Source organism: Lycium barbarum, chromosome 8, assembly GCF_019175385.1.
Source record: "Lycium barbarum isolate Lr01 chromosome 8, ASM1917538v2, whole genome shotgun sequence".
NCBI lineage: Eukaryota > Viridiplantae > Streptophyta > Magnoliopsida > Solanales > Solanaceae > Lycium > Lycium barbarum.
Window position 1 is genome coordinate 8,654,333 of NC_083344.1, and position 20,767 is coordinate 8,675,099.

Consider the following 20,767-nt stretch of genomic DNA (forward strand, 5'->3'; position numbering starts at 1 on the left):
TATTTTTTAATATGGGGTCCAAGGTTTTTTTTTTTTTTTTTAGTTGATATTGCTTGATTTTTTAAAATATGGGGTCCATATTTTTTTTAAAACATGAGTTGAAGGGCTCACCTTAATTTTTTTTTTTTAAATGAGTCACTCACGACGAACTGCCCCAAACCCACATTCTATAAAGTAGAAAAATAGAAAAGTTCTCGAGAAGTCGTACAATGTCTGACTGATTTATTTTAAAGTACTACTTAAATTTATCCAGTTTAAGGTAATCTGACAGTATCTTTTTTTCACTTACGAACTTCTATGAGTTCAATAAGTTAAATAGTCTGACACATACTGTAGTAAATATTCCAGAATTTAAATGAGCTTCAATTAAATTGAATTCACTGTTTTGAAAGTTCAGGTAGTTTCTCGTGAACCACACAAGACACGCGTGAGTTGTTCTACACGTCAAGAACACAGATAAAGACCAAGTCTTTACTACATTTTTAGGTCCTCCTAGAGATGTCAAATGCACAGATTGTTTATTCATAAAAAATTACTTACTTTAAGAAGGTATCTTTATTTTTAAATAGCTTAATCTTCGTTTACATTCTTATTTTACGTTTTATTTGCATAAAATAAAATATAAATTCTCACATAAATTAATGCACATACTTCCTTCGTTCACTTTTACTTGTTCACTTTATACTTTTCATGTTGTTTAAAAAATAATAAATGAAGTGCATAATTTACCAATGTATCCATATTAATTGGTGCATATTCTTATTGGATTTCAAAAATGATTTGAAGTGAATAATTAATAATATGGATAAAACATAAAAAAAGAAATTGTCTTATCTTAATATGCTAAAAGTGACAAGTAAAAGTTTGAAACAATGTTGAAACATTAAGGTCTTTTTGTCACACTATTTTGGCCACAATGGCCGAAATGGGGTAAATTCATATGACTGTTTAGGTCAAATTTAATAATTTATGCTTACTTAATGTCATTTCTATCTTTTTTTCTCAAAGTTTATTTTAATTTAAAATTGTACAATAGAGGTTATGGTGGTTTTTACATAAGTGTGGCCAAATTTGGGTCAAATTGGTGTGACAATTTAGCAACTCTCAAAGTGAAAATCTATTTTTGGAATACTGGACAAGTAAAAGTAAGCGGAGGAAGTATTATTTAATACTCTCTCCGATCCAAAATAATTGAGGTTTTAAGCTTGAGCAGAATTCACTAACTCCTAAAAGTTAAGAAGACTATTGACCAAGATACCCTTAATTATGATTTTCTTTTCTTTTTAGGTTGACATAATTATTATGGAGATATGAGAATGTTTCAAGGGCAAATTTGGAAAAGAATACTAAATACTTTCTAGGTTTTGTGAAACATCAATTATTTTGGACCAACTTCTAGAGGCTAAAACCTTAATTATTTTGGACTGGAAGAAGTACTAACTGCTAAGTCCAGTCTTTGTACCCCATACTTAACAAAGTCGTGGAGTGCATAAGCTCCTTAGAGATAGGGTCGACTTTTTAATGATAGTAATTGCAAATGAGCAAGTAGGGAGGGGTGATGAATGATGATATTAGTTATATATGCATTTAGATCGGCAACCAAATTTTGTATAATCTTATGCGACATTTTATACTGGAAACATTATTCCACTATACTATCAAGCAAATGACCTCAAAAATAACGTTGTTAAGGTAGTATTGTTCATCATTTTTAACTCGACGGTATACATGAACAGCTTTAAAAAGATGAGTGTTGATAATACCAAATAATATGGTAGGATTGTAATAGTTTCTCTTTATTTGAATTTCGAAAATAAAGTCCCTCTCGACATGAAGTGCTCTCCTCGAATCCTAGATTAATTGAGATAATTAAAGCAAAACAAGAAAGTAATGCATCTATGCAATAGTTCTTATTATAATCAAGGAATAATAAATGTTATGCGCTATATACTAATTAGCTTTAAATAGTTGTTTTCTCTGTTTTATTTTATGTGTTCTAAAGATATATTTTAAAAAGTATCACTACTATATTACTACCTCCGATTCAAAAAGAGTGTCTTCTTAGCAATTTGTATGCTCCTTAAGAAAATATCAAGTCCTAGCCAAAAATAAATAACTTGACTAAACTATCTCTAGTTAAATGTTGTTGAGATTTGATCACTTAACACTTAATAAGGGCACATTTGGAAACATAATGTTAGTTCTTTTTTGATTTGGTAAGTGGACCCTCTTTCTTTAACAAAAAATAAAAGTTAAGTGAATACTCTTTTTGAACTGGAGGGAGTAGTAATTTCTGAATTTAACATTTCATACTTTAATGGAGTAATATTTAAGATCATGAAATTTACAGGACATTAGTACAATTATATACATGTTTTAATTTTTATTAACTTTTTTCTTATTGTTTTTGGAATATCAGGTTCAGATAAAGTAAAAAGACATTAATTAAAAAGGATAGCGCAATAAAGATATTTGCATGTCCATAACGTATGAAAGTGACAGCCACCGCTTTAGGCTGGAATTAGGTTTAGGATAACGTTTATAATTAAAGCATACGCGTATTGGTGTTTACTGTTTACCAACCTCAAGCTGATTGTTTGTTCTTTTAAAAATATTTTGGATTTTTCTCTAATAATTATTGACTGCTTGTCCAATTATTGATGTGTTGTTAAATAATCTTTTTGATTTGTCAATTACTCGATTCGTAATAATATAACAATAACGCAATTACTATTAAAATATTTTTCTCTATCTTGAAAGAATGATGAGATACTGTAGGATGAATGTATTTAATACTACTCTCTTGATCAAACTTTTTAAAATCAGCTTATTTTTTTAAAGTGCTTTTCCAAAGAGTAATATGGGGAGAAACATTTTATGTTTGACTAATTAATTTAAAAAACACTTTAGACCAACAAGTAGCGTTTGATTAGATTTAAAAAAGTGTTTTTGCTGCTTCCCGAAAATACTTCTTCTGCAACCTTAACCAAAAGCCTTATTTTTTTTTTTTAAATAAGCACTTTTGACCACTCAAAAGCTTGGTCAAATGGACTATAATTTTTGATTAAATTTTAAAACCATATAAAATATCAATTTTTTTAGTTAAAAGTATCTAAAAGACTTGTCAAAAATATCTTTTGACTATTCAACGCAATAAAAAAGAACCACTATTTCAATTTTAAAATAATAATAGTAACGTTCTTCTCGGAACCACCAGAATAGTATTATTATTAAAACTTGTTGGCTACTCAATTGACATAATAACTCCATTTTCCCCGTTCAATGGTTTACTATTAATATTCGCTGTACCAAAAAAATGTTTTTTTCCTCTCTAAGAACAATCGAGAGATCATAATAAAAAGCCGAACGGATAAAAGAGAGAATAAATATAGGGAAAAGCTACTCAATTCCCGCTCGCCTTTATTGACAATTGACGCGTTCTATTTTTCAAAAATAAAAAAATAAAAAAAATCTAAATTAGAATATCTTTGCCAGAAATGAGGAGTCACCAATATAGTGGATAAGTAAAAGTGAAGAAAAAAAATAATCCCCTTATTTTAATTTAAATGACACACATTTTGTTTTAGTCTGTCTAAAAAAATATATTACTTTTCTGTATTTAGCAATAATCTAACGAAATGATTTATAATTAACAAAAATATCTAAATTTTGTTGACCACAAATCTTCACAAATTTAAAAAATCTTACTTTTTTTTTAAATACTGCACCTAGTCAAATTGTGGCACATAAATTGGGATAGAGGGATAATTAAATTTTGTATTTTTACTATTCAACACGAGAAAAAGAACGGTAAAAACTATTATTATCCGTCCCAATTTATGTTTGCATTATTTGACTTGAACGAAATTTAAGAAAGAACAGAAGACTTTTGAAATTTATGATTAACAATTAACTTTAGATATTTGTGTGACTGTAAATCTACTCATAAAATTAAATTATTTTTAAATAGATGTTTGGCCATGAAAATCAAATACTTTTCACTTTATTTGAAATTTTGAAGTTGGAGTTAAAGATAAAGTTGTGTTTGGTTATAGTTTTGCAAAGAATATTTGGATGTATGAAAGTACTGAAAGTGAAAACAAGATTTTATGGCCAAACAGTAATTTTCAAAGAAAGTGAAAAAAATGTCAGGAAAAAGTGAAAAAATCTCATGGCCAAACGGGCCTTTAATATAGAAAGATGATATTTTTTTTTGAAACAAACTGGACAAAAAGTTTGCCACACGAATTAAGACAGAGAAAAATATTTCATTTTTCAAATAATAATAATGTAATAATAATAGTAACGTTCATTTCGCAACCAGCCGAATATTATATGGAAAACTTGTTGGCTACTCAATAACTCCATTTTCTTTGTTCAACGGTTTGCTATTAATATTCTCTGTTCCAAAAACTTGTTCTTCTTTTTCTCTCTTTTCTCTTTAAGAACAAAACAAAAGCTTCACAAGAAGCTACTAAATTCCCACTCGCCTTTATTGACAATTGACGCCTTCTCCTTTCCCAAAAAAAATCCAAATTAAAATCTTCCCCGGAGATGAGAAAAATGAACTACTCCTCCATTGTCAATTTAAGTGTCCGAATTTCCTTTTTTATCGATCTAAAAAATAATATCTCTTTTTATATTTAATAAGTTAATAATTCAAACACTAAATTTAAAATAATGAAATTCAGAAAACATTTACAAATCATTAATTTAAAATCACAAAAATTAAAAAATCTCTATATTTAAGACATTTAATTTTGTACAAGGTATTAACCGTGATACCCAACACTAACTGTGAGATTAATTTTATACCATATTTGGTAGATCTTGTACCAAATAAAGTATAAAGTGCATCCCAAACTTAAAAGATAAGATATCCTATTAATCCTAGAATTATTTAGTCAAGAGATAGAATAAATTATTTTCAAAATTATAATCTTAGGATAATTTTATCTGCTTATCAAACGAGACCGAGAGAATAGTATTTCAATTTCAAATAATAATAATAATAATAATAATAATAATAGTAACGTTCTTTTAGGAACCACGAGAATAGTATTATTTGTAATAACTTGTTGGCTACTCAATTGAGTAACATTTTCTCCGTTCAACGGTTTATTACTACTATTAAAATATTCGTTGTATGTACCCAAATTGTTTTTCTCTCCTCTTTTTTCTCTTTAAAAACAACAATCGAGAAATCATCATAATAGAAAGCCTGCTCGCCTTTCATTTACAATTAAAATTTCTTCGCCGGAGATGAGAAGTAGTAACGAACGCCGTACTCCGGTGGCCGTTAACGGCGGAGGAGGCTGTTATAGTTATGAGAGTGAACCTGACTTGGCAGCTATGGTTAGTGATTTCATGGAAAGTAGTAGTACTAGTAGTGCTGAGTCGAGGTATAGCAGTGATAATAATGATTCCGGTTACTCTGATCTCTCTCTTCTAGCTGATAGAATATCGGTCAGTATTTTATCGCCTTTTTATTTTGCTTTTTGTGTAATTTTGGAGGTGTTAAAATGTGAAACTGTTAAGTTTTTGGTCTACGTGTGTACTTTTGTAAAAATTGGAGGTGTTGACTATGAAATTGTTACTTTTGTGTAATTTTGGAGGTGTTAACTGTGGAATTGTTAAGTTTTTGGTCTACGTGTGTACTTTTGTAAAAATTGGAGGTGTCGACCATGAAATTGTTACTTTTGTGTAATTTTGGAGGTGTTAACTGTGAAATTGTTTAAGTTTTTGGTCTACGTGTGTGCTTTTGTAAAAATTGGAGGTGTTGACTATGAAATAGTTACTTTTGTGTAATTTTGGAGGTGTTCACTGTGAAATTGTTTAAGTTTTTGGTCTACGTGTGTACTTTTGTAAAAATTGGAGACTATGAAATAGTTACTTTTGTGTAATTTTGGAGGTGTTAACTGTGGAATTGTTAAGTTTTTGGTCTACGTGTGTACTTTTGTAAAAATTGGAGGTGTTGACCATGAAATTGTTACTTTTGTGTAATTTTGGAGGTGTTAACTGTGGAATTGTTAAGTTTTTGGTCTACGTGTGTACTTTTGTAAAAATTGGAGGTGTTGACTATGAAATTGTTACTTTTGTGTAATTTTGGAGGTGTTAACTGTGGAATTGTTAAGTTTTTGGTCTACGTGTGTACTTTTGTAAAAATTGGAGGTGTTGACCATGAAATTGTTACTTTTGTGTAATTTTGGAGGTGTTAACTGTGGAATTGTTAAGTTTTTGGTCTACGTGTGTACTTTTGTAAAAATTGGAGGTGTTGACTATGAAATAGTTACTTTTGTGTAATTTTGGAGGTGTTAACTGTGGAATTGTCAAGTTTTTGGTCTACGTGTGTACTTTTGTAAAAATTGGAAGTGTTGACTGTGAAAATTGTAACTTTTGTGTAATTTTGGAGGTGTTAACTGTGGTATTGTTAAGTTTTTGGTCTACGTGTGTACTTTTGTAAAAATTGGAGGTGTTGACTGTGAAAATTGTAACTTTTGTGTAATTTTGGAGGTGTTAACTGTGGAATTGTTAAGTTTTTGGTCTACGTGTGTACTTTTGTAAAAATTGGAGGTGTTGACTGTGAAATTGTTACTTTTGTGTAATTTTGGAGGCATTAACTGTGGAATTGTGAAGTTTTTGATCTACGTGTGTACTTTTGTAAAAATTGGAGGTGTTGACTGTGAAATTGTTACTTTTGTGTAATTTTGGAGGTGTTAACTGTGGAATTGTTAAGTTTTTGGTCTACGTGTGTACTTTTGTAAAAATTGGAGGTGTTGACTATGAAATAGTTACTTTTGTGTAATTTTGGAGGTGTTAACTGTGGAATTGTTAAGTTTTTGGTCTACGTGTGTACTTTTGTAAAAATTGGAGGTGTTGACTGTGAAAATTGTAACTTTTGTGTAATTTTGGAGGTGTTAACTGTGGAATTGTTAAGTTTTTGGTCTACGTGTGTACTTTTGTAAAAATTGGAGGTGTTGACTGTGAAAATTGTAACTTTTGTGTAATTTTGGAGGTGTTAACTGTGGAATTGTTAAGTTTTTGGTCTACGTGTGTACTTTTGTAAAAATTGGAGGCGTTGACTGTGAAAATTGTAACTTTTGTGTAATTTTGGAGGTGTTAACTGTGGAATTGTTAAGTTTTTGGTCTACGTGTGTACTTTTGTAAAAATTGGAGGTGTTGACTATGAAATAGTTACTTTTGTGTAATTTTGGAGGTGTTAAACTGTGAAACTGTTAAGTTTTTGGTCTACGTGTGTACTTTTGTAAAAATTGGAGGTGTTGACTATGAAATAGTTACTTTTGTGTAATTTTGGAGGTGTTAACTGTGGAATTGTTAAGTTTTTGGTCTACGTGTGTACTTTTGTAAAAATTGGAAGTGTTGACTGTGAAAATTGTAACTTTTGTGTAATTTTGGAGGTGTTAACTGTGGAATTGTTAAGTTTTTGGTCTACGTGTGTACTTTTGTAAAAATTGGAGGTGTTGACTGTGAAAATTGTAACTTTTGTGTAATTTTGGAGGTGTTAACTGTGGAATTGTTAAGTTTTTGGTCTACGTGTGTACTTTTGTAAAAATTGGAGGTGTTGACTGTGAAATTGTTACTTTTGTGTAATTTTGGAGGCATTAACTGTGGAATTGTGAAGTTTTTGATCTACGTGTGTACTTTTGTAAAAATTGGAGGTGTTGACTGTGAAATTGTTACTTTTGTGTAATTTTGGAGGTGTTAACTGTGGAATTGTTAAGTTTTTGGTCTACGTGTGTACTTTTGTAAAAATTGGAGGTGTTGACTATGAAATTGTTACTTTTGCGTAATTTTGGAGGTGTTAACTGTGGAATTGTTAAGTTTTTGGTCTACGTGTGTACTTTTTTGTACAATTTGGAGGTGTTAGCTGTGAAATTATTAGATTGTTGGCCTAGGAGTGGACACAGTAAGTCTGAACAAACACAGATAAATTTTAATCAGGAGCAATTAGTGTTTGAATTGGAGTGATCCTCATTTCTGTGAGTAAAACCGAATTTTTACTAGGAATGATAACGGTTCTGTGCTTATAGGAGTTTTATTTTCCTTTGTGTTGTAGAATTTGGAGGTTTTGGCTAGGAATTGTTAAGTCATTTGGTCTAGTTTTTATACAGTAAGTTTGAACAGCATAGTAGATAATTTAATTGGAGTAATCCTCATTTATGCGAATAGACAGGCTTTTGATTTTGCTTTTTTGTGTAGAATTTGGAGGTTTTGGCTGTGAAATTGTTAAGTTCTTTGGTCTATGTGTGTACTTTTGTATATCTTGGAGGTGTTTGGCTATGAAATTTTCTTAGTTATTCTGTCTAGGTGTGTACACTGTAAGCTAGAACACCATAAAGAGTTATCCGAAGCATTAATGTTTGAATTGGAGTAATCCTCATTTCTGTGCATATGAGTGAATTTTGAATAGAACAGATAACTGTTTTCTGCAGAGCGATTAGTGTTTGAAAAGAAGCTTTTGCAGTTATGCTTTATTTTGCTTTTTTGTGTAGAATTTAAAGGTCTTAGCTATGAAATTGTTCAAGTTATTTGGTCTAATGTGTAAACAATAAGCTTGAACAACACAGATAACGATTAATCTGGAGCAGTGTTTTAAAAGGCGTTTTCGGGGCGAGCCCCGGGGCGAGCCTCGATGCGAGGCGTACCTAAATTGCCCCGAGGCTATGGTGGGAGGCGAAAGTATCGAAAGGCGTACGCCCAGCAATTCGGGGCGTACGCCTGGGCGTTTGGGGCGTACGCCCGGGCGTTTGGGGCGTACGCCCGGGCGTTTAGGGCGTAAGCCCAGAATTTTTTTTCAAACTAAAACGAAATTTGTTAAATAAGTCCTTAGTATAATGCCCAAATTCTCAAAAGTCAACATGTAATTACTCAAATGTTTTAAAAAGGAACTGAAATATTAAATTTAAAAGTCAAGACTTTTTTTTATTGCTAGAATGCCTAATATATGTTCTTTTCCAACTATTTATCTTGTCTTCTACTATCTCAAAAAAGTAACGAGCAGTCACTTGTACTTGTAAGTAGCGTATAATAGATTGTTCTAATTAGTTTTTTTTGTGGGGGTAGAGCATATATATATATATATATATATATATATAGACGTATAATATATTGTTCTAATTTTTTTTTTTTTTGTGGTGGAGCATATATATATATCTCTTGAGTTCAGCCGGTGCTCTTTGGGCCCCATCGTCACGTGAACTTTTATATATATATATATATATATATATATATCACTTATTTATAGTTTTCTTCATTTTTTACGCTATTTCACCTATTTAAAAGTATTGATTATAATTATATTATTTTATAAAATATTAAAAATTAAAACCCCATGGGGCTTACGCCCCGTGCCTCGGGGCTTACGCCTCACTGAGGCAGACGTAAAACGCCCCGCCTTACGCCTTCGCCTTTTAAAACACTGATCTGGAGCAATTGATGTTTGAATTGGAGTAATCGTCATTTCTGTGAATAGACAACTCGTTGCTCTAGGTGCATATGAGCTAAGATTTGAATAGAACAGATAACGGTTTACTGCAGAGCGATTAATGTTTGAAATGAATCTATCCTTGTCTCTGTGTATACACATGCTCATCGGATTTTAGTTTTGCGTGTTGTATAGAGGTAATAGGTGTGAAATTTGTTTTAGTGTTTCGTTCTAGGTGTATATGTAGTGAGAATGAATAGCATAGATAAGGATTAAATCAAGGAGCAATTGAAGTTTGAAATGGAGTAATCCTTGTTTATTTGTACACGTGTGTGTTCATTGGATTTTAGTTTTGCATGCTTTGTATGCCATGGAACTGTTCAAGTATTTTGGTTAGGTGTATGCAAAGCTAACTTGTATAATAGTGGAGGTGTACGCAAGTTGGCCTAGACACTTTTGGTCTCAACAAATAAAGAAATAATACTATAGCACATATGATGATTTCTCTAGATGATTAAATAAAACTTGAAATGGAATAACTGAAGTTTCTTCATTCACCCGTGCATCATACAAGTCAATCTGATGAACCAGTGAAACTTTTTGAAAATGAGATTGATGTTTTTGATATATAGGAAACAGGAGTCATAAGTACTTTGAGCCTTTACATGTAATCCAGGGAGAAATGATTTGTCCGAAAATCCAGTATTTGATTACCAATCAACAAGCTATGTTGGTTGGGTGGATGTGTATTGTCGTGGCTGTGTGATGGTGAAATTCTCTCTCAGTCGACACGCATAAATATAGATTTTGAATAACAGCATTTCAGAGCCTGTGTTGAGTCTGTTGGAGTAAAAAGTTGAAGGTAATCAGGAGCTTAAGTGGTTAAAAACTTGCACTAATATAAGTACAAAAATAGACAAGGTAATAATGCAATTGTGCAAGAAATGTGATTTATTTTTTTGCTAATTGAGCTTCATAGCAGCAGTTGATTTTGATAATAGCGTGTTACAAAAAGGGGTAGTCAATGTAGAATTACGAGTGTGGTGCTCTTGCTCAATTTGCATGATTGCACACTGTAGGTATATTTACTCTATGTTAGTACAAGCTTCTATAAGTGCAAAATCTCAGTGGCTTAGCAGCCTGAGTTTTTTGCTTCTGGTTCGTAACTCCCAGCTCATACTAGTTTTTTTTGCAGTATTTGGAGTCATTCACGCATCTTCTTGATGCTTTTTTAATGCAACAACTTACTTCAACAAAAAAAATAAGTGCAAAATGGCATAGCCACCGCTGTAAGCAAAATTACTATCCTGTACCAAATTCATGGGTGAGCAGTGAGCACAGCACTCCCCTTTCTTTTTTTGGTCATATAAACATACCTTGTTGATGCCTTTCTAAGTATATAAGGCATGAATGTCAGTATTAGGCTCCAGTGAAGATTGTTTTCCTTTTCCAGTAACTAGTGGATTGTTATGACTGGGAATGAATAATTTTAGCTGTTGAAACAGATACTGGTAGAACTGATCAAAGAAGTAGGATCCATAGCAATTTCCTGAAGAAGTGAAGCTATTCTCGCCCTCGTTTCTGCTTTCCACAGTGAAACAGATTTCTTTTTCTTTACCTTGTGCAATGTGTTTTAAAGTAACGTCTTCAATGATCAAACTTGTCTAGATGTAAACTATAAGCTTGAACAGCATATATAGAGATTTATCCAGAGCAATTAATGTTTGATTGAGCAGTCCTCATTTCTGTGAATAGACATGTTTATGCTCGTTGGTCTAGGTGCGTATGAGCGAGCTTGAATAGAATAGATAATGATTTTCTGCAAAGCGATTAATGTTTGAAATAGAGCTTTCCTTGTCTCTTTATAAACACACAATTATCCTCATCGGATTATAGTTTTGCATGTTGGATAGACGTGCTAGGTATGGAATTTGTTCTAGTGTTTCGGTCTTGGTGTATGTGTAGCGAGCTTGAATAGCACGGATAAGGATTTTATCGAAGAAAAGCTTGAAATGGCGTAATCCTTGTTTTTATGTATACATGTTTGTGCTCATTTTTTTTATACATGTGTGTGTGCTCATGGGATCTTAGTTTTTGCATGGGTGTTAGCAACAAAATTGTACAGTGTGAGCAATGAAATTGTACAAGTATATTTGTATATGTGTATACAAAGTGAGCTTGTGTCATAATGGAGGTGTACATAAACTACCCGGGACAATACCCATATCAACAAATTAAAAAACAGTAGTATAGCACATATGATGTGTTCCTCTAGAGGATTAACATTTGAAATGGATTAAATATAATGGTGAAATTCTTGATCCATGCATATATTCAATGAGACAATGACAGCATTCCGGAGCTTGTGGTGAGGTTTTTTGGAGTTGAAATTGGAGATAGTGAGGGGAATGGATTGACCATTGAGAATGGGAATACATGGAGTAAAAAAAATGCCCAAACCAGCACAGGAGTTTAAGAGGTTGAGAACTTGCACTAGCTATAAGTACAAAAATGAACGCAGGAAATAATACAATTGTCCAGAGATGTGGAACAAAATGCAATTGTGCTTTATAGCAGTGATTAATTTTGATAATAGAGTGTTATAAAAGGGTAGTCAATCATGAATGTGGTGTTCTTTGCTCAATTACCTGCATTTACTTCAACTCACTTCAGTGATTGTTCTAACAAGACAAGGTTTTTTGATTGAAAAGAGTTTGAAATTGCATCTGTAGGTAAATACAAAATTTAATTATTTTACATTAGTACAAGTATCTAGAAGTAGTGGGATAACCCACTGGCATAAGCAAACTACTATCCTCCACCAAATTCAGGGGTGAGCTACAACACTCCCCTCTCCTTGTTGGACATATGGACTTATCCTGCTACCGCGTTCCTAAGTATATAAAGCAATAAAGCATCACTATCAGTATTACGCTCCAGTGGAGATTGTTTTCCTTTTCCCATAACCAGGGGACTGTGAATGATTAGTTTTAGCTGTTGGGATAGTTACTGATAGCTGCTGATCAGAGAAAGTAGCAATTTTATGAAAAAAGTAAAGCTATTTCTTTGCTCCTTTTTTCTTACCACACTGAGGTAGACTTTTTTCTTTTCATGTGCAATGTGTTTATTGAAACTTCTCAATTTTGCCAAATTATCTTTTAAGTTACTGTTGCTGCTCATGAAAGAGAAGATTAGTCGTTGGAGCGAATTTCTAAATGACACAGTTTCGAGCATAAGATAATTGAAGTCCTAGCTTTCACATGTTGGTGTGTTGCTCCTTGCTGAACATTAATGAGTGCAACTCTACTTCTCAAAAAGAGAAAAAATTTCAATAATGCAACTTCTCGGCAAATTGTATAATTTTGCAGCTGTACAAGAACTCAGTGGATCAGTATGAAAGTGACTTAACAATGGTGGTTCATTCCCTTATTCTTTCAATGACCGATTCTTGCCATATTGGCAAGCCCGAGACTTGCAATGCGAGCTGCGTCAGATCTTATCTAGTGAAGCTCCTCCAGTCTTGCGGTTATAATGCAGATATGCGTGCAACCAAGTGGCAGGGTTGTGGAAGAATTCCTGGAGGTATGCTTTCTTCTGGTTTTAATTCTTGCCTGTTTGCTATCTTAAATATTTCTAACTATGTACGTTCTTTAGCTTAAGTAGGGAAGCCTTTGACAGTCCATAGCCTGTGTTTCAACTTAGTTCGGATGACAATGTTGTGGCATTATGTGCCATGTGCATTACTAGTAGATTCAACAAGATAATGTGTTCATGGCTGTATCTTGTGATTAAACTATTTAATTTTGCACTCTCGAGCATGCACTCATCTAAATTTGAGAGCTAGAGTGTTGGTTGACATTGTGCTACTTTTCCTATTGTTATGTAGGTGAACATGAGTACATTGAGGTGATCTCCCATGGAAATAATGGATGCTCCGAAAGGTATATCATTGATATTGACTTCCGGAGCCACTTCGAAATTGCAAGAGCGGTCAAATCCTACGATGTGGTCTTGAATTGTCTTCCAGCAGTTTATGTTGGCACAATAACAAAGCTTAAGCTGTATCTTCAGGCTATGGTAGAAGCAGCAAAATGTTCTCTCAAACAGAATTCAATGCCTCTTCCTCCATGGCGATCCCTTGCCTATCTAGAAGCCAAGTGGGAATCATCCAGTCAAAAAGTAGTCAATATTCAGGTCCAAAGTAGCGTCAGCCCCTCTAATTCCTCCCATCGGCATTGTACTGAACTGCTGTGGAGGATAAAATCCTGTATTGGATCTGAAATCAAACCCAAAGGATTCTTGGTACCTATGAACTGTAGAAAGAGGCAGGGGCTAAAAATCGGATTGAGTCATTCTTCTCCGGTGACTCCATGATCTTGCGTTGATCAGAAAACACAATTTTGTTCGACATCAACTTTCTGAACGTTTTTGTTATCTCTTCATTTCCACTTACAACAACTTACAGAAGCTTGAAGATGAGGTAAAACACTGCGGCTTTAGTATTTTGTATCATAATAACACGACCGGGGAGTATCTTGTTCATGTGCTACCACGATCAAGGTTTTGCAGTTTTGGTTTTCTACAAGTAGAGTTGCCTTTGGTTTTGTTTTAGCATCTCGCTATATAGAATATATTGTGCAAATTTTGCCAGTGAACAGGTTTCCCCAAATTTTTTTTACCTTCTTGGTCTAAAGATCATATTCAATTTGATTCTTTCCTGATACTTCCTCCCTTGACACTTGACTAATCACCCCCGATATCCTTTTCTATGAAAGGGTTTAAGGTCTATTCTTTTCATATTAACAAACTTGAGTTGAGCCTCGCTTTTATCAATATATGCATTGGCTCATGGCTAGTGGATGATCTCATTGTAATGACAATTTCTTTCTTATTGACTTATGTACTGTGTACTGTTGAGCAGCAGCTCATTTGGCATTCTTTACTCATGGGCCAGATGTTTGGAAGTATAATTGTGTCTTTTAGATTGATTTATCGTTTGACAAGAAAGCATTTAGAAATGCAAGTTCAGATTGATTTATAATGTTCCTTATGTTTGGAAACTCCTAACCGTTCATTTAGATTGATTTATAATGTATCTTATATTTGGCGTTAGATTCAAGCCTTGCTTTGGTCTTTTTAAATTTGTCAAATTCTTATTTCTGTCAATTATTTATACAGTCAAACCTCTCTATAACATCATCGTTGAGTCTAAATTTTTTTGGCTACTATAACGAATGACTCTTATATATTTATAACAACATTGCCATTTAAATAATATTTCGTTGTAATAGGTAAAAAGGGTCCATAAAATTTAATTTTTAATTGTTAAATCCTAAGTTTAATCACTTTTTGTAATGACCCGTTTAGTCGTTATAGACATTCCCCCCCCCCCCCCCCCTTGAAAATACCTTTCTTGTAGATTCTCTTTGGTATTACTTGACTCGTGGAGATGATTAATGTGGTTCCCGAGGCAATCAAGTGATGCCTTTGATTTGTTCTGAGGATTGTAGAAACTTCTATTTGGAATTAGCGGGTAAGGGTTGACCTATAGTCGATTTCTGAGAGTTAGTGGAGGACATAGTATTTTCTTGTACAGGTGTATCGCACCTGCGAATGAAGTGCGGCCCGCATTTGCGTTGCTTCCTCCGCCTCTACGGAAAATGGAAAAGTTAATGAGTTCTGCTTCTGCGAGCCTCCGTCCGCAGAAGCGAGGCCGCATCTACGACTGTGGAATTGCTGGAATCAGATAACCTTTTTAATCCTTTGTTTCCAAACTCGAGCCTCATTTACTCCAAATGAGGAGTTTTTCAAGGTAGTTCATTTGGGGTAAGTTCCCTAACCCTATTTGTGATTTCATCTTAGATTAGTAAAGGTTTTCTTGGGGGAAATTGTTTTTGAAAGAGAGTCTAAGACTTATAAACACTAGGTTATTAAATGGCTTTCTTAAGTAAAATCATGGATTGTTTTGGGAGGAAAGCATATTGTTTAGCTTGGGTAAGTTATTCCCAACTCCAAATTCGACTTCTAAAACGAATTTTCAAGTGGGTTAATTTATGGTTTTCTTGAAATTGGGGGTTTGGGTAGATCAGAGGAGTTAAAGCTCATTTAGGTGTAGAAATGCGTGAGAATTAGGATGTTAGATTGTTTGAGCTTCGAGTGGTCGAATTTGACAAAAAAGCTACGATTTTGCCCTTATGGGCTCGAGATTTACTAAAGGTCGTTTTCGAGTCCTTTTAGGAGTATGGTATCTTGGGTATTCATAGACTCGTTTGCTAATATAGAATACTTATTTGATTAGACCTTGCTTCGTTCAGATGCGTTCCACAAAGGGAAAAAGCATAAGATGGATAGTTCGTGACTCCCGTTCGGCTTCAAGGTAGGTTACGGCTTACTTAAGTTTAGACTTCGATTAGGGACACGTATGTAGATAGTAGTTGTTGACGGAGAAATCATGATTAGGGCTTTGGGCATGGTGTGGAGGTCAATTCCAATTAGGTTGGTATTGCAGCTGTTATGTGGCTTGTCGCCATATTTGTTGTGTTTGTGACTAGGATTAGTGTGGACTCTTTCCTGACACTACGGTGTACCTTATTAAGAGAGATGGAACTTTAGTTGATTTGTTGTGGCATTGATTAGTCGCCTGTCGGTGATTTGATATTCATCCTATGAATGATGTCTTGTTGAGTTCGGCATCCATGACATGCATTACTGAATTCATGACTTGAGTTATTGTGGGTTGATTCATTGATTTCATTGGTTTCAGACATTAGCATATGTTTTCTAGTTCCTCGTAAACTTTTGTATTGAGGTTGATTTCATGCAATGCATGCATCGCATTGCACACTTCATGTGTAATTTGTTACGTTTGTGATGGAAATGATGGTAAAAGTGAAAGTATAGCTTCCGAGGTATTTGCCGGAGAGCATAAAGGAAAAAGAGAGTGCCCATGATTCGAGGTTGTTTCTGGAGCGTGAGAGTGTGCTTGTGATCCGAGGTATATCCCGGAGTGAGAGTGGTACATGGACTTCGGGGGTCGTCCATAGGTTATGACTATGAGACATTGTCCTTAGCATGTGTGTATGGTAAGGAGAGGAGGCCTAAGAGGCATTGCATAGCATGGTGCTGCATTTGCAGTACATCCTACATCATTGCACGGTACATTCCCTCATTGATTCCTTAGTGGATGACTTGGTTAAGTTGTTGTTTATTTGTGTGGTTCTTTATTTAGAAATGTGACGGACTTGAGGACTAGAAATTGCTCCTAGGCCTATGATATGAGAACAGAGACTTTTGTGCATTTATGAGTTGTGAACTGTTATTAGAACGTGCTTCGTGCCTATGCTTAGATTTCCTATCTGCTCTATACGTTAATTTATGCTCATTTATATGTGTTAGACAATCAATGTCGGCCTATAATACCTATAAGTACTAGTTTTGTGCTCATACTACTTTTTTGTGGAGTGTAGAGTTGATTCCAGGTTTGTGTTCGAGACCTCATGTTAGATCCCGAGGATATCATCAGAGGTGTTCAGGTGATGCTATTAGCCGGACCTGCAGTCCGGAGTCTCTTCATATGTATTCTGTCGATTTTATTCCCACGAACAGTATTTATTTCCATTAGAAGTCTGTATGTCATTTCAAACTTTGTAATTCCTTATAGGAGCTCTTGTACAAGTTAAGACCAGATTTTGGGAAGTTTTATAATCAAAGTCTTTCTTTCCGCACTTACTTATATTATTAAGGTATTGATTTATGTTTCAATGTATTTAATTTCCGCAGATGTGTATTAAAAGAGGTTAATGTTTTGGGAATGGTTCGCCTATCAGGAGAGTAGTGTAGGTGCCATCATGACCTATGATTTGGCTTGTGACAAGTTGGTATCAGAGCCCTAGGTTCACCAGTATCATGTGTACAAGAGCAATCTTTAGAAGTGTCTCGTGGAATAGGGTGTAGACGTCCGTACCCATCCGCGAGATGCTATAGGACATTTAGGAAATTCCCATTCTTTCACTCCTTTCCTGCACTTCATTTCGATAGGTATCTAGTTGATTCGAATTGGTATCTAGTCGTGGCGTGGTTTAAAAGCGGTACGCATGGTTGGATCATGTCCGAAAGGTTTTGGATGAATTTTAGGTGTCGCATTGTAGTATAAGACTTAACATATTTTCTTTTCTGGTTCCAAGCGCCTCACATCTGCGAGAAGAGTGCCACATCCGCGGGACCTCATCTGTGTAAGGTTTGCCATATGTACGACGTTGTTTAAGCAGGATAGAGGCTGCATTTGCTTGACATAGTCCATAGATGCGAAGCCGCATTTGCTGATTTTATCGGCAGAAATGGATCCGTATCGATAATGCTAAGCTCGCAGGTGCTAGCTGTTTCACGCAGAAGCGGATTCGCACTTGCGACGGGTGGTCCGCATTTGTGAAATAACTGGGCAAAAAATAGTGGTCTTCTTCCCTATTTCAGTTTCCATTTCTAAATCATTCAACAAATATCCCTGCATAAAATAAAAGCCCAGTAAGGGCACACGTCTAGCATAAATAAAGGCCCGACAAGGGCACAAAACCATCATCCAAAGTCGAAAACAACGAAGCAAGTACGCAACATCCAAGAGTACAACATCAAAGTAAAAGCAAATAAAATGTCTGAAGAAACATCAAGAAGACTAAAACAGATATGCAGAAGTGCTCAATCCTATGGAGCCGAACTTTAGGCCTTATTCTCCCCATTAGTGCTGCTACGGCCATCACCACCAGACTTACTATTGTTCGCCGATAAGAAGGAGTACTCTTCCTTGTTATCCTTATCCTCGGCCAGAAAACTCTTCTTCGGATTGACCCACTCGAAGATTGCCTCAATACCTCCCCATATCTTCACCATGAGCTTACTTTTTGACTTGTTCTTTTTCTTCTCCTTATCGAAGTCCCGACAAAGATTGCCATGTGCCTTAGCCATAGTGCCATAGGCTGAATCGAGTATACAGACTGACTCTGTAAGCTTCTTATACGAATCTGCTTGCTCCTTCTGCGCCTCCAAGTACGCCTGCATCTTGGTCTTGGGTGAACTGGCTGGGGCTGGCCTCTGAGGGCCCACTGGGGAGCTTGACACCAGCTCCCGAATAAACTGCAACTGGGAATCAAGTGCCTCAAAAGGTCCCTCTAGCTGCGAGGGGCAATTATCACCAATGGTTACCTTGACCTTCCTCTACCAAAAACATAGCAAAATCCTAGTATCAATCTAATATATTTCTATAGATATTTGGACTAGAGTTGACAAACAAACAAAACCAACAATATATTTTATTAGTATCGAATAGAAATCTAAATAGGGTGTGGTCAGGTGGTAAGGCAACGAGTTTTGGTCCCGCTATTCGGAGGTTCGAATCCTTCCGTCCCAGAATATATATATATATATATATATATATTCTATGAACTTGCTTTGTGCTACATTCTCCGGTGGCTTTCAATGTGTGCAATGCCCTATCTGTCTCCACCCAGTGATCTGAAGGACGGTCAAGAACCCCAGCATTCCTGCACAACTTTGTAATCAAGGTAGGAAACATCAGTCTTAGGCTGTTTTGGTGCAGGTACTCTTGCAGCTCCCGGATAATGTAATGGCTAACATTCACTAAAATGCCATCCAGTATGCAAGCAATCATCGAAGCACGGATGTACATGTAGTCCGAAGTGTTCCCTGAAGGGCATAGCCTGCGAGCAATGATATACTGCCATATCTTTGCCTCCACGGTAAAGTCTGCAGACTTGATCCCCGTCTTCCGGTTACCCCAACGAATCTTATCTCTACTGCTTTCCGGGCACAACTTCGACACTAGCCAGTTCCCATTATAACACGTGCCCTTCTCCTGCATTGGCCTCACTGGATGATTGGACAAGTGGTAAAAATCATTGATTTCCTCGGCACCAAAATTCACTACCTGACCCCGGATAATAATCTCCGGATTATCAAACCTCATGCGCTTCAGATTTTTGTAGAACTCCCTTACCCATTCCTCATTTGCCTTGTATGCAGTGGGGCCAAAGCATGTCCAACTAGTGGCTTCAAGACGAACATAAAACCTAGTAAAAGTTTAGGGATTTTCTCCAAATCTATTCCCTTTTCGGGCAGAAGTTTCTTGTCTAACAAATTAGAATAATAGCGGCGATGGCAATCACGAGACATAAATCTGGAAGTGTCATATTGTTCTCCGGCAGCCCTTTCGGCTTTTTCTTGACCTTGGTCCACGTTATCATTCACATTTTGATCCATTGTTCACCGCTTAGCACTTACATTAACGAAAACCAAGTTAGTCCAGCAACAAAATCATGTCCAGCAATTTAAAACTCATCAAACAAGCCAAAGAAACCAGCAAAACAGACCCTCTGAAAACCAGTTACAAAGCTATTGGTTTGACATTCTATGCAGGTTTCTCACATGCGGAAGAAGTCTTCTGTGGAAAATTTTCCGCATCGACAAAGAATGTTTCCCCCACAGTCACTACACCTGCGCAAGGTAATGCGCAGATGCGAGGCCACTTGTTTCGCAGATGCGAAGTTTGTCATCAACCCCAAGCACCCAACAAAAAATCTGATTCTCACCATGGATTTTGGACCTAGAATTCTCCATTTTGACTCCTAAGTCTTCAACCATTCAAGAGGGCACGATGACTAGACTCGATGGGTTACAATTTCAAGCAACAACACCCCAAAATTCTTAAAATCCCATGAAAACTACCATGAATCCCCACCCGATTTTATTCTCAAATTTTCAACCAACAAATTAAAGTAATACAGTGTTCTAATAGCAGGAATCATGATCACAAGACAAATATTTTACCACAAACCACATGCAAACCCTAACCAAAACTTTTCAAGACTTTTACCAAAAAATCTTAACATATAATCATGCTAGGTAGAAATAACCTCATTTAATTTCATTATAGAGTAATGGAGAGCATGAGAGCATACCTTGTATAAGATTTTTGGGATAAATGAGAGCGATTGTGGACCCCTTTTCCTTTGAAATTCACCTAAAATTTTTGGTCCTTTCCTTTGTAAAATTCTAATATGGGGTTGAAAATGGTGGTGGGGGAGGGGGGGGGGGGGGAGGGGTGGAGTTTTATGGGAAGGGGGAGTGATGAAGGGTTGTAACGGTTGAGAGTGGAAAGTGAAAACTAGTTGTGGGAGTGTTTGAAGTGTTGGGGGGCAAACTCTTCTTTTTCGCCAATTTGAATTGCCCCATTGTCGCATATGCGAAGTGAGTTCCGGATCTGCAAACTTGCTCCTGCGCCACTTTGGTTCGCATCGGCTAAACTAAGCAATT

At 35.3% G+C, this 20,767-nt stretch overlaps 1 protein-coding gene across 2 annotated transcripts; it reads left to right on the forward strand.

Annotated features, from left to right (window-relative positions):
* The first annotated feature begins 5,074 nt into the window (after positions 1 to 5,074).
* LOC132605873 (uncharacterized) lies at positions 5,075 to 17,169 on the forward strand. Of its 2 annotated transcripts, XM_060319136.1 has the most exons (4): positions 5,075 to 5,466; positions 10,641 to 10,769; positions 12,814 to 13,027; positions 13,332 to 17,169. In XM_060319136.1, exons 1-4 carry the CDS (start codon positions 5,263 to 5,265, stop codon positions 13,817 to 13,819), a joined length of 1,035 nt encoding a protein of 344 aa, XP_060175119.1. In that variant the 5' UTR covers positions 5,075 to 5,262; the 3' UTR covers positions 13,820 to 17,169. The 2 variants fall into 2 exon arrangements, with proteins under 2 accessions (XP_060175119.1, XP_060175120.1); XM_060319137.1 differs by lacking the exon at positions 10,641 to 10,769 and having other exon boundaries at positions 5,080 to 5,466.
* Positions 17,170 to 20,767: the final 3,598 nt, after the last annotated feature.

Bases quoted from the DNA above. Each gene is read 5' to 3' on its own strand.
- LOC132605873 (XM_060319136.1), top strand. From the start codon at position 5,263: ATGAGAAGTAGTAACGAACGCCGTACTCCGGTGGCCGTTAACGGCGGA. The intron at 5,467-10,640 runs GTCAGTATTTTA...TTTTTTTTGCAG, and splicing joins TTCTAGCTGATAGAATATCG to TATTTGGAGTCATTCACGCA. The intron at 13,028-13,331 runs GTATGCTTTCTT...ATTGTTATGTAG, and splicing joins TTGTGGAAGAATTCCTGGAG to GTGAACATGAGTACATTGAG.